At 38.7% G+C, this 13,539-nt stretch overlaps 1 protein-coding gene and 1 non-coding gene across 3 annotated transcripts in view; both read right to left on the reverse strand.

Moving 5' to 3' along the window:
* The window catches only part of TOX (thymocyte selection associated high mobility group box), a 308,730-nt gene that overhangs the window by 5,356 nt on the left and 289,835 nt on the right, over positions 1-13,539 (reverse strand). For both annotated transcript variants that reach the window (XM_008000714.3, XM_073018101.1), the window contains exon 7: positions 3,192-3,578. In XM_008000714.3, the coding sequence (XP_007998905.1) occupies positions 3,192-3,578 (387 nt within the window). The remainder of the gene's footprint in view (positions 1-3,191; positions 3,579-13,539) is intronic.
* LOC119624997 (U4 spliceosomal RNA) lies at positions 2,267-2,407 on the reverse strand. Its single transcript, XR_005241150.1, has one exon. It is a non-coding gene; the product is annotated as a U4 spliceosomal RNA (small nuclear RNA).

Consider the following 13,539-nt stretch of genomic DNA (forward strand, 5'->3'; position numbering starts at 1 on the left):
TGAATCAGGTCAGATTTTATCCACAACTCAGGTCTGCATCTACAGGCTGAAGACTAACTGATGACTCGGATGTGGGCCCCAACAGACTGTGGCGGTGGCAATAAATGAAGTGACAGTGTGGAGGGGAGGTGGACTCCCTTTTTGATCCTGATTTTGGGATTATCAGTTCTTTGGGGATACCAGTCCCCATCACCTGCAGGATCCCACTCCAATTCCCTGCCCTTGACTCTGACCTTGCCCCTACCTCTCTATTTCCCTGCTTCCCACTGGCCTCCTTCCCATCTCCTAAGCAGGCCATGCTCCTCCCCAGATTGGCTCTCCCAGCCTAGAGTCCCCTTTCCTGGCTGCTGCTGTCTGTAGGAACGTCCTCCACACCCTTCCCACTTTCCAGTATTTAAAGCATGCTTCCTCTTCTCATCCTTCAGGTCACTGTGCCAGCCCTTGAGAAGGGCCTTCCTTTTCCATCCCAGCTAAAGGCTCCGTCTTTCCTCCATGCACCCTGAAAGTCTGGAAGTCTGTCTTCCAGTTTTATTTGTTTTCAGAAGACCTTTGTTATTTGTTTATTATATCACCACTGCCATCCCTCCCCTGCCAACTCCACGGGGCAGGGGTCTCATGACTTGTTCTCACTCATCACTCAATTTTCAGAGCCTAGACAGTGTCTAGCACATGTTAGGGGTTTAACTAAAATTTTTCAAATCAATTACATTTTAAAAAACTTCCAAGGAATTGAAATGGAAATTCTACTAGCTGATCTTTAATTCATTCTAACAGTGAAACACTTTTACTGCTCATTTGTTTGTCTATTTGTTCACTACTCAACAATTATTTTGACTACTTACCATGATCAAGGCATTGTTAAAAGAGTTCTTAGTCAATGTAGTCTTTGCAGAGATTTACTCTCCATTTTGGGTTTATGCCATTTGGGTAAATTGTAATCAGGTCTTCCCATCTCAGCAAGCATACTTTTTGGGATACACTAACAGAACTGACTTAAAGGATGATGAATAACTTGTCCAATGTAATCTGTTCTATTTTTTCTTATACAGTTAAGATTCTATATGGAAAGACAAATCTCTTGGATTTTTATATGTGGCCTTATGTAAATCTGAAATATTTGAAAACTATTCAGGATCACAGCCATATCATCCAAGGTGTTTGTGTTAGCATAAATAGAAAAAGTAATCATCTCTCAGTGATAAATTGGAAAAAAGATCTCTGCACACAGCTCCAGCCCTCAGCATGGTGAGGAAACTGAATTTTTGTTTTTTTTCCTCCGGAAAGAAACAGCCCCCAACTATAGTGCTGTAAGCAAAACATGGGTCCTTAGCTGGGCAGCACCCTCAAACAGATGTCAATCACCCAACCAAAGGTGGTGTCCTCCAAACCATTAATTCTTCATACAAACACTACTGGTTCATTAAGATGCATGGATACCAAAGAATGTTCCTTTAATTGAAGTTGATGCCTGATGGGAAGAGTGGGAATTTGCCCCTAAGAATATAACTCAGTCATACGCCTCTTAAGACAAGGCAGGGTGGTGGGAAGTGGCTTTCTACGTACTCTTCTTCCTCAGTGAATCAACAACTGGTGTGTTGGATGCAGATAAGAAAGTTGTCATAGCTTTAGCAGTATCTTTGGCTTAGGGACCAAGAAAGACTTCAGTAAGAAGATGAATCCCTTTGTTCTCCATAACCACTTTGATTTGAGAAGTAACCAGAATTTAAAGATCCTTTGAATTCTTAGAAGATACAGGTTTTCTCATTTGAAAGAGTTAAGAGTCTGCAAGAATCATTGTGAATGAGATGCAGCAAGCCTTTGGAACTCAGCCTCTGAGTTTTGAACCGACCTGGGTTTGAATTCCAGCTCTAACCTTATGAGCATATGACTTAACTCTGCCAAGCCTCAGTGTCTTCCTCTAAATGAAGATAATGCTAGTACCCGCACTGTAAGTTTTCTGAGAATTAAAGAAGAGGGGGTACATTAAAAGCATTGGGCTTGTTACTGTGAGCTCTCAAAAGTCCTGTCAATAATAATAATAGTAATAATAATCATGAATTGGGGACTACGTATATTTGATTTCTTTTTCTGCCTCTCCTTCCGCTCCATCTCCCCAGTCCAACTAAAGATTTGAATTCCACAGAGAGGTAGACTTCAATTCTACCTAGAACAATAGAGTTCTCCAATTGGAGTATATAAGTGATACCTGCATTTAATGTGATTTGTAGTTTTTACTTTTATTTATTTTTTAAAAAATTATATTCAGTCTCCATAGAGACTATAAAAGATTGCCAGTGTCAACTGTACTGTGAGTTGTCATGGCAGGGTACTGGGAGAAGCTTTCAATTGGCAATAATCACATCTCAGATAAACTTCATTGGCTACGATACTGCCACTGCGCAAAGCTGCTTTTATTTTTTAAAATAAAATTTAAAAAATAGTTTTAGGATTTCAGGATGCCTTCTGTTCAGTTTAGTTTATATTGTTTGAGCCTAATTTTCAAATTTTAAAATAATACCAAAATCCAAAAGGAATATTTGGTTTCAAAGAAAAGTTAAGCTAAAATTGCACACAAATGGTTTCAATAATCAGGGAGTGGGTAGGGAGGCTTCCAAACAGTCTGTGTTTTTCAATTTATGCAGAAGCCAGATATCCATTTTTAAATAAAACTCTGGTTAAAATGTTCAGTTCTTAGGACTTTCAGGGTTCCACCAGATTTGGTGTTGGATCTGATTTCATTTTTCAGCATTTATTGGACTCAAGAGGCATACCAGTCAAGACTTTCTCATCTCCAAACAATATTTTTTAAAAAGTTGTAGAATTCTCTATTCCAGAGAGATTCGGCAGCACTTGGTATCTTAAAATAACAAATGTACTTTATTCAAGAAACAGAAAACAAGAAGAATGATTAGAAACATGGAGCAAAATGGATATCATGGGAAAGAAACCAGTGATTATGAAAGAAGCAACTGTCAATTGTGATGGCATAATGCCACACGAACTCACTACTTGTAAATTACATTTTGCAGAAAGCAGATATTTGTCGAATATCTTTAGTGCTCTCTTGACTTACACAGAAGGATAGAAAACACATATCCCCCATCCTGTCTTGGATAAACAGCCCTCCCACCCCCCACCACCACACTTCACAACAGGGGTGCACACTCTAAGTCCAGAGCCATTGCACTTACTTGCTGCATGGTGGGTGAGTGTAAGGCGGACTGGACCTGCATAGGGAGCTGGTTCCCAAGGGGCTGCTGCATGGTGAGCGGCTGGTGCTGCTGCATGTTGAGATGCTGGTGAAGAGGCGGGCTGATCTGGAGGGGAGGAGGAGGGGACACAGCCATGTTCGCTATAGAGACAGTCACTGGCATTTGGTTATTCGGCTTGGGGGCTATGTTCCTGGGGAGACTAGGATGCATGGCGGTTAGGTGAGGATTCATTCCTGGTTGTTGGTGATAGTGGGAACTTAGGTACAGAGCCGAGTGGGCCTGGCTGGGCCCGTGGAACACCGACGGCTTCGAATTGATCAGCTGAGGAGGTTGAGATGTCTTCACGTCAACAGGTTCACTGTAGCTCTGTTGAGGAAACAAATGAGCAGAATTGGGAGGCTGATACATGAGTGTTGATTCTAGGTATGACGCTTTGTGAATTTATTAAAGCACTTTCCCTGGGATCCATACCCGTGACTATCCTGGAGTCTCTTGGCTTAGAATCCCTCCACCATTATTTGTAATGTGATTTATACAAGACAGCTTCTATCCCTTTTTATGAAATTGAAAACAATCTGCAATGACATTTTGTTCCTTTGCCTAAATGTTTAACTCGGTGACTTTTCTCATCATCCAAATGAGGGTAACAAGATGGGTTTGTGGAGGGGGGTGGGGGAAGGCAGATGCCGCGAATGCCCAAATGGGAAACGCACGTGAAGATTACTTTCAAAGCAATTCAGTTCTGGAGTTCTTCTATAGATTATAGGTTTGGTTTTTAATTTTTCCTTTTTTATATTCTCAAAGAGACTTGGCCTAGATATTTGCACAAAGAAAACAAAGCTGGCTGATGGAAATGGATATGGGAGAACAGAGTTCTAAAATACCTTTCTGAAGTCATATAAAACTACATTAATATACTCTTCAAAGTAACTGCAGAACTTATCCTGAGTTTTAAAATGAAGTTGGTGATGAATTGTCCTCCATAATGAAGTAGATAAAAATAATCTCTCTTAGAAATTTTAGACTCCATCATAAATTAATATAATTTTGCCCTAATTTTTCCACACCTTCATATGGTCATTTCCTAATAATATTTTAATTGATTTAAAAACTGAACAAGAATTAAGTCTGTAGCAATTCCTCATGGGCCTGAACCTACCTCCTACATTTCCTGAGAGGAAGAGACTGATAAAACAACCAAAGATAGAAGGTAGAACCAACTGGAAGGAAAAAAATGATAAAATGGACTGGAGAAAAAAAAAATCACTTTGTCAAAACAAGGTCTTGAGGACGCATATATGCTTTTACTCTGCAATCTCGATGTCATGCTTATTCAGCTTTCAAGTCAAAGTGAGTGTCTTGCTACTCTCCACACTGCAGGGAGCACTGCGCCATGGGGGCTCTCGGGGTCCTTCTGCTCGGTGCACCACCAGGCAACCCACTGACAGGCCCTTAGAGAAACGGGTTCATCATGCATGACAGCATGAAACTCAAGCCGGGTAGCTTCATTATCACCAGGCAGCTTACAACACAGTTAGCAACACAACTCATTTGTCTTCAATAATGCAGTCAAGTTTCATGAAAACTATTGTAAGAATGATGCTGCGTATGTCTGCTGACTCCCAGGGGGACAGGCTGGGGTGGGTGGATGATTAGCCCCACATTCTGTCATTACAGAAAGGACACATCTGACACCTGTAAAAGTATGCCAAACCGTGGAAACCTGGGGTCCTGTGAGACTCTGAATACTCCATGCACAGTATAAACTAAGGTGTACCCAAATAATTCCAGCCCCTTTGGAGAGTCCTCTCATCCTGACATTTTTTCCCTGGGATCACTGTTGATGCAGCTTTCTGAAATAGGAACAAACATTTAGACTCCCTGTCTTCACTATTAAAATGACAAATGTCAAAAACTGTTCATGAAAAATCTTTAAGGGAGGTTTTAGATCAAAAAAGCTTTATTAAATGTAGCTCCTAAAAGGTACTTTTAATTTAAAAAAAAAAGTTTTAAGTAGATTTTTTTTGGCTTCCATTTAAAAATTCTTATTGTTGATGTGCAAAATAGTTAACAATTCAAGGAAAAGGTCAAATGGGTTAATCGAAGCTGTGTAAACAGTGACTACTTCCACATCAGAATAACATGTACTGCAATTGATATGCCTAAAAAATTATTCCATATATGCCAGAAAGATTATGTCTTAAGTCTGTGTGTTTAAGTAATCAGGAAAAGTGTTCGGTGTGTTGGAATTCCCTCTTTTTAGCCTATTGCAGAAAGGCTAGTTTCATATTTAGTCACAGACTGTGTTGATTTCATACCAGAAATAAATCATATTTATAAAAATGGATACATATTGGTACATCTTTATTTTTTGCTTTATAGTTGTTGTTTTTAATTAAAAATAATACAAGTCACTCACATTCTCCTATGATCAAAAGTAGAAAATATGTGTGATTGTAAAAATGTTTTCATTTTTAATTTCTGTATATAACTTATTACTAGATAATGAGGTAACTTTTGGCTAAAGAAATAAAAATATCAAATTCAAAATAAACAATGAATCTAATTCTCCTGAATTCTACTATTTAAATAATAGTATGTGGTCCATCATATAGACAGATGATAGATAAGCAGACATAGAGATGGAATAGATGTACAGATTTATAGAAGTCAACAGATAGCAACCTAATTTGAGATACTTTATTACCAACCTTGTAAAGCTCTCTTTTCTCATGGATAATTAAACACAAAACATTTTCTGTCTAGCCACTTATTTATCATTTATGTCCTCCATATCAAAGCCACAAAGACCAGTCCCCTTCAACCTACTTAGAAAGAGTAGTCACTTTTAATCACTAGAAGAACTATTGGCAAACGCAAAGTAAATACAGTTCCAAAGATGATGATTCAGACAACACTTGAAACATAATTTTTAACATAGAGGGAGGGAGACTTTGGGGGAAGTTATATATATTTTCCCTTTATTTTCTAATCATTGAATGTGACAACAGAAATAATGTATCCAGCCATGTGCCTAAATGTGGCAAGTGCTCCAATGTGAGTTCTCTTCCTGTAGTCTCTTTTCACAAAGATATCTTGATTCCTCCAAAAGGGGATCTTTTTTTGATGGTATGGACTTGAATTTCTGTAGCCCACGCATCTACCATAGTGCAAAGTACATAAAAACACAATTATGTTTTCTAAGGCGTGAATGACTACTCTTGAGCAATCCTCCAGGCAGCCACCATTGCCCTTGCTGACTTGCCCTCTTGACCAGACACACCGTTCCTCCTCCCATGGAGTGAGGAAGGATCTGAAGACTTGGAAAAGCCCCAGAGTATTAGACTGACCTTCTTCATGCTCTTCTCTGCTCTTGGCGGGAGCCAAACCCTTCCTGAAGTGATGAGAAATTGCAGCTTTCCGCTCTGTCCTTTGGTTAGATACAATGCCCTTTATGCCTCACTGCTCTTGGGGGAATGGCGGCAGCAGGGCAGCTAGTTCAGTCTCACCCTTACTTTGGGAATTTGTATCTTTATGTAATGGTCCACTCATTTAGATGAGGAAAAACCTGCTTCTGGCTTCGCTTTTCATTAATTATTAAGCAGACTAGTACAATAGACAATCTATTAATTACAGAGCTATTTTATTGTTCTGGAAGATAGGTAGAATAAGTTCATTTTCAGTGGCAAACTGCCATAAATTCATAATGCGATTAAATGAAAATACATAGAAATCATAATGTACTCTTACTGTCATTTTTTTCCAATTTAACTGTGAAAGCAAGGCTACCATTTTGCTAATCAATTATATCGCATATGAAGACTTCTATACCTATCGTTCAGAAAGCAGAACTATTTTCCCATACATACTAAGTAATGTGCATTTGTTTCCACTTTTAAACACATTAACCACTTTTATTTAGCAATGAGTGTCGTATTGGTCACCTGACAAAAGTGTTTCCCAGCATGTAGACAAATGAAAATCAACCTTTGGATCCCACACTGTCACAGGAAAATGTGTTCTTGCTGTTAGTTTCAGAGTATGTTCTCTTTCCTATGTGCTTTTAGACCACAGATTCTGGAAGATATTTTCTACAAGCCATAAAGTGGGGCTAGTGGCCAGAGAGACATTTTGAGTATTATCTGTAGCGGGTTCCTTTGACATATGCAAAATGTGTAAAGGATACAACTCTATAAGCCTGAAGATACCTCTTACTAACCAAATTGTTGATTATCCAAGGTAGCTTTATTCCCATCTACTTTGTATAAAGAAGATAATACTGCATAGTGTATAATTTCCCCCATTCTGGGATGATACGTGCTATAAAAATGAAAGATTGACAAAGCTATTGTTATTTAAAATAGCAAAGTATAAACACAATACATAAAACTCAGTGGAAAGAACAATATAAGAGTTTCTGAACCAAATCAAATTAATAGTCCATCTAATTTGATTCTTGTTTTCAGCACTGACCGATACTTGATGCATTGAAAATTAAACAAAATTTATGCACCTACTCAATTGTGCATTGCTCCTTCTGGAAGAAAAATTCTTTCTGGTCCATGCAGGTGATTAACTTATACTCTGAAGCATGAGATTTTATTATCTTTAAATCGCAATCTGGGTTTACAGAGCTGCAAATTTTATGTTAACAGTCATACAATGATCCATCCTATTTGCAAATTCAGACTCAGTATTTGTCTCTATAGCTCACCATGGCATGATATCTGTAAGTTTGCCTCATTTTATAAAAAGAAACTATTTTTTTTCAAATCCACTTTCCTTTAATTGAACTAAGCATCGTGCTTCTTTACTATTGACTATGGAAACAGAGAACTTTCTTGTCTTAATTCAATATTGTCTTGTTCTGTATGTTAAAAAAAAAAAAAGGTTTCCATTTGTCCTTTACACATTTTAGTACTTCATGAACTATTCCTTAAGGTAGAAACAAAATTTTATATTTGATGTTATGACCTTAAAGTCATGAATCTGATTGCCTTTATTTAATAAACCAGAACATAGTTATCCAAATGCCATATCCTTCCAGGTTGGCAATCCTGAGAAGTTGTACACTTATTTCAATAATGCTGCCTTTATTTGGGATATTTGGGAGCTTCCCTACTGGAAGTCTCTTCAGAGCCTGTGGGACACTGTTTTACATATCCTCAGACAACTCTTTGTCTTTTGATGGTGAATTTGATTTTTGGAAACAGCTAATAGTCACTTGAAGCCAAGTCTGTGGGTTATATCTGGGTGATGTTTGGGGAAAAGAATGAGGTGTGAAAACAATGTAACAAGATTGATTTTCTAATGTGGCTCATAAACTTTTCCTGACTACAGTTCTAAAAGAGGAGTTTCAAAAATTTTTTGAACTCTGGGAGCAATAATAAAATGTGTTTGCAGCCTCCCAAGGTGACTACTTTGAATGCAACACTCATTTTGGGAATATAAATTCTGGTCTATGTGGTAAAATGAAACTAGTTCCATTGCTTTAAAGTTATACATTGTTTTCAGCATAATAATTTAGATCCATGTCTAGGAATTCCTGAGTCTATGGAAAAACTATATTTCCTTCAGCTTTATTTAACAGTCCAACCCCATATGACCTTCAATAGCATGTAAAATTGCTTAAGCCAGGAAGTCTGAGGAATAGCATATATCCTTGGACCTCTTTGCAGGGTTCATAAAGATAATTTCAATTAAGAAAACTATAGATGAATGCATTTTTGTTTATATCTAGATCATGTCTTATCTTTATAAAGAAATGTGTCTATGAAGCAAAAATTTTCTTTTTTAAATGTCACTTTTAGAATTTATTTATATCAAAATAGTCTTTGATATAAAGACAAATTGAAAATATCATCCAGCTAAATTTTCAATGATATGCAAATCTTTCCCTCCTCCTTTGTATACCTACTAATACTAAAAATAAAATTAATAATAACACTCTTAGCTTATATTTATTAAGTGCTTCCAATGTTTAGGATGCTGAGTCATGCTGTTCATTTTTTAAATTTTTGAATTTAAAAAATTTTAATTTTATTGTGATAAGAACACTTAACATGAGATCTACCATCTTCACAAATTTTCAAGTGTACAATCCAGTATTGTTGACTCTAGGTCCAATGTTGTACAGCAGATCTCCAGAGCTAATTCATCTGGTTTGGGGAATGCTTTCTGCCTGTTGATTATTGACTCCCTATTTCCCCCTCCCCCAGCCCTGGTAACCACTGTGCCGCTCTTTGATTTTATGAAATTGACTATTCTAGATAACTCCTATAAGTGGAATCATGCAGTACATGTCTTTCTGTGACTGACTTATTTAATTTAGCATAATGTCCTCAAGTGAACCATGTAATTTATATAGATTTTCTTATTTTATCCTCATGGAAACCCTAAGATGTAGGTCCTATTATCTTCTCTGTTTAACATTTGAGTAAATGGAGACTTAGAACATACAAGGAACTTCATGAAGATATGCAGTTTGGAAGTGGGAAACCTAGGATTCAAATCTAGATCCACCCACCCCAGAGACTACAGACTCCTCAGCCTGGGGACTCTCCCAGTACGATAGAGGTGGCACTTTTAGAGGTCCTAGAACAGGCTTCCCGTGATTCCATATAGAAGCACAGAGGTTGAAGTTGCCTTAGAGGCCTCCAATCCTTATTTATAACATTTGCTTCTGCTTTTAAGTTTCTCTCTATGGAAAGAAGTTGTTTAACAATTCAAGAGTTTAGCAATGTCCCTTGTTCAGATTAAATTCATCTAATTTGAAATGGAACCTATTTTCTTATTCTGTAGTCAGAGAAAATTAAGCATGAATAATCACTAACCTATGTCTAATGCCAGTGTGGACTTAAACACCCTTGAGTCTTTGTTTTCTGGGTTTCATAAGCTTGAATCCTCTCTTTTTCTGCTACTACCTTCTAACTTTTGGCCTTCCAGTCAATTTTATGACCTTTTCCAACTTCCCCCTTTAAATGACAGAGCCTAAAATTGAATAAGGTATTCTGGAGTCTGACCAGTGCTGTGTTTGCAGCATCCTGTGTCTTATACATGTGTCCTGAAATTCTTTTGCTTGTACAGCAGGAGTGACCAGAGCTGGGCAGTTTTGTCACTGGCTCCACACGACCAGCTGAGGTACCCACCCGGCTGGAATAGCATAGCACAAAGCAGTGCTTTCCAAACATTATGCAGGCCCAGATTCCTCTGAAGGTCTTAGCCTTTGTTGGTAGTGGGGGTAGCAGAGTGGTCAGTCGGCTGGACTCCACCCTCAGTTAAGCCAGGGCAGCTTTACTCTTAGCTGTTTCCTACGTAAGAGCTGGCATGAAATTTTATGGGAAGTTGTTACCTCAATAAAATGAGGTGCCGGTTTGAAAGATTAAAAACATTTGAGAATCACTGAGGGTAGAGAAAAGCCTATAAGCTCTGGAAGAAGACAGTGAGGAGTTTGAGTCCTACTCTGCCGCAGCCACTGCGGGCAAGCCATTTACTCTCTCTGCCTAGACACTGTCTAGAAAATGGGGCTAATTCCTACTGTGCAGGTTTGCTGTGATGGGAAATAGGAACACATGTAAAATGCCTAGCACAGTGTAAGGCACATAGAAGCTACTCGTAGATGGATGCCATGTATATTTTTGTTACTATTGGAAACAATTCAATATCCTGGTAGGAATGGGCCAGGATTTCCATTTGGAAGTTACAAAAGCTAGAATATTTGTTTCCTAGGATTAAACGTTTTATTTTGGGCAGATTTCAATGTTATTCAAGCCTGGAGTCACGCTAATTAATCTGCTGGATTAGATGGTATATAGCAACTTTTTAATTTTTTATTATATTTTGAGATGGAGTGTTACTCTGTCGTTCAGGATGGAGTGCAGGTGGTACAATCTTGGCTTGCTGCAACCTCTGCCTCACGGGTTCTAGTGATTCTCCTGCCTCAGCCTCCTGAGCAGCTGGGATTACAGGCACCCACTACCATGCCCAGCTAATTTTTGTATTTTTAGTGGAAACAGGGTTTCACCATGTTGGCGAGGCTGGTCTTGAACTCCTGACCTCAAGTGATCTGCCTGACTCAGCCTCCCAAAGTGCTGGGATTACAGGCATGAGCCACCGAGCCTGGCTGGTATATAGTACTTTCAAATGGAAGACGTAATCACTGAAGCATTGTCAATCCTGTGACTCAGTTTCACAGGTAGAGTCAAAGGTCATTGACTGTTCTTATTTTTTATTATGTTCTATAAGAAGCAGCTAATTTTAAAGGATCACTTCAGGCCTTTCAAGTATGATGAAACAGTCCACTCGGATCTGCTGTATACATCTTTGTCTCTCAGCACCCAGCCCTGTGTCTGACATAGAACAGGTGTCCTGCAGCCCTGCTCTGGATGCAGAGTATGGCCTGGGCGTGAAGAGGGGAGAAGAAGCAGACTGTGACTATGACATGACCGCAAATTAGTGACAGGATCTATTGGCCTAGGAATGCAAAGGCATATTTGGGGAAATGAATGCCTTGCCTAGAAAATAGGTACTAAATTATAGAGCTCTGGAGGAGTAAGTCAAAGTGGCTGGGAAGAATTTAGGAAAATGGACAAGGTGCTCTGGCTAACACAGCTTTTCATGAACAAAAATGAGCTTATCAGAGAGAATGTCAATGCTGTGCCATGACTCTGAGGCACTGGGTATCTTGGGGTGCAGAGGAGCACATTGAGAGGACTCATGAGCAGCATGGCCCAGCAGAAGACTGAGGGCAGTGCAGGTCAGTGTCAACCTTGGCCACTGGTTACCTGCAGGTGTCTTTCCTCTTCAGTGAAATGTTGATAATCAAGCCTACTTCAAGGGATAAGGCCTGAGGATTAAGGGAACTTATGCAAGTAAAATGATCTTTTAAAAACATAAGTCTCATCAGGCTATCTATCCCCTAACAGAACCCATTCTGTGGCTTCCCTTTGTACTGAGAATGAACCCACCTCCTTTCAAATGTCCTCCAAGGCCTTCAGGATTGGGCTCCTGCCCATCTTCCCAACTTCAGCTCAAACCACACTCTCTCCATTCACTCAGCTCTAGCTGCACAGACCTTTTCAATTCAAGGGAACATTTTGCCACCCCAAGTCTCTGCACTTGTTGTAACACTGCCTGGGCCAGCTCTTTCCTCTGGCTCTCTGGTTCTACAAGCTCCTGTCTTCCTTCAACCCCCAGATCCAATGTCACTTCTTTAAAGAGGTCTTTGCAGATCACCTAAGCAGAGGCCTTGCTTGATCTCCTCGAGAATACTTGGATACTCAAATCTCAATCATTTATTAGTTTATGTTTTCACTAATGATTTCCCTTGACGAAAGAGAAAGTTCTTCAAGTCTAGGGAAAGGATTTGCCTGTTCTTCAGAGCATTCTCTGAGCCTGGCATAGTGCTTGGCACAGAGCACAAGCCCAGGAAGATTGGTCAAATGAATACATAAACGGAAGGTGGGGAAAAAGTAGAGCTTGGCTGGCACATGCTGGTTCCTGGGAGTTGTAATTATGGAATATATCATGTAGCATTTTCTATTTGTCCCTTTAAATCTTTTAGAATAGGGAAATAATTTATAACATAGTAAAAAAGTTATAATGTAGAAAAAATATGTTTAAATATGACTGGTTATTATTTGACCTGTCATAATTAAAATGGAACAGAATTACATTTTTATAAACGTGATTATATCCTCGGGAGGATAGGCTGGAAAATTTTCTGATGATATCTAGAAAGTTACACTGCCAATATCCACTCACATACAACATCGGAGGGTCATTTTTTTAACCTGGAGAGGATGTTTGTAACTTGCCTTCAATTTGTATACACACAATAGATAGTTGTACATAAATAGATATTCAACAGCTCCAGCAAAATTTCTACTGCCAAAGAGAAGAAAAATGTCAGAGTAAGCTGTAAAAAAAGTGCTGGGTTTTTTAAATGTAGAAATGGCAATTCGCAGCATTTATACAAATTGCCGTACACTGCGGGTTGCAACTCTGAAACTGAATAGTAAGAAAAGTTGCAGCTAAGAGCAAATCTGAGGACACTTGTTTTGAAAGTAAAGGCTTAGTCAGTATCACAGCATTCTGGCAATCTGCATATCATTAACTAGTGTGCTTTGTATTGGGATTGAGACTTCATATATTGATTTTCTCCTATGTAAAGTGCTCTGACTAAAACTCTATTTAAAGCCTTCAAAAAGAATCTGATCTTGGATGAAATAAGGAGAATTAACTTTTTAAAAGCCCCGCTATGTTTTTGGTGTAATTATCTGTTGACAATATCCACGTGATCATTTAATCCAATGGCTGTATGGATCTA

The sequence above is a fragment of the Chlorocebus sabaeus genome, chromosome 8 (assembly GCF_047675955.1).
Source record: "Chlorocebus sabaeus isolate Y175 chromosome 8, mChlSab1.0.hap1, whole genome shotgun sequence".
NCBI classification, from domain to species: Eukaryota; Metazoa; Chordata; class Mammalia; order Primates; family Cercopithecidae; genus Chlorocebus; species Chlorocebus sabaeus.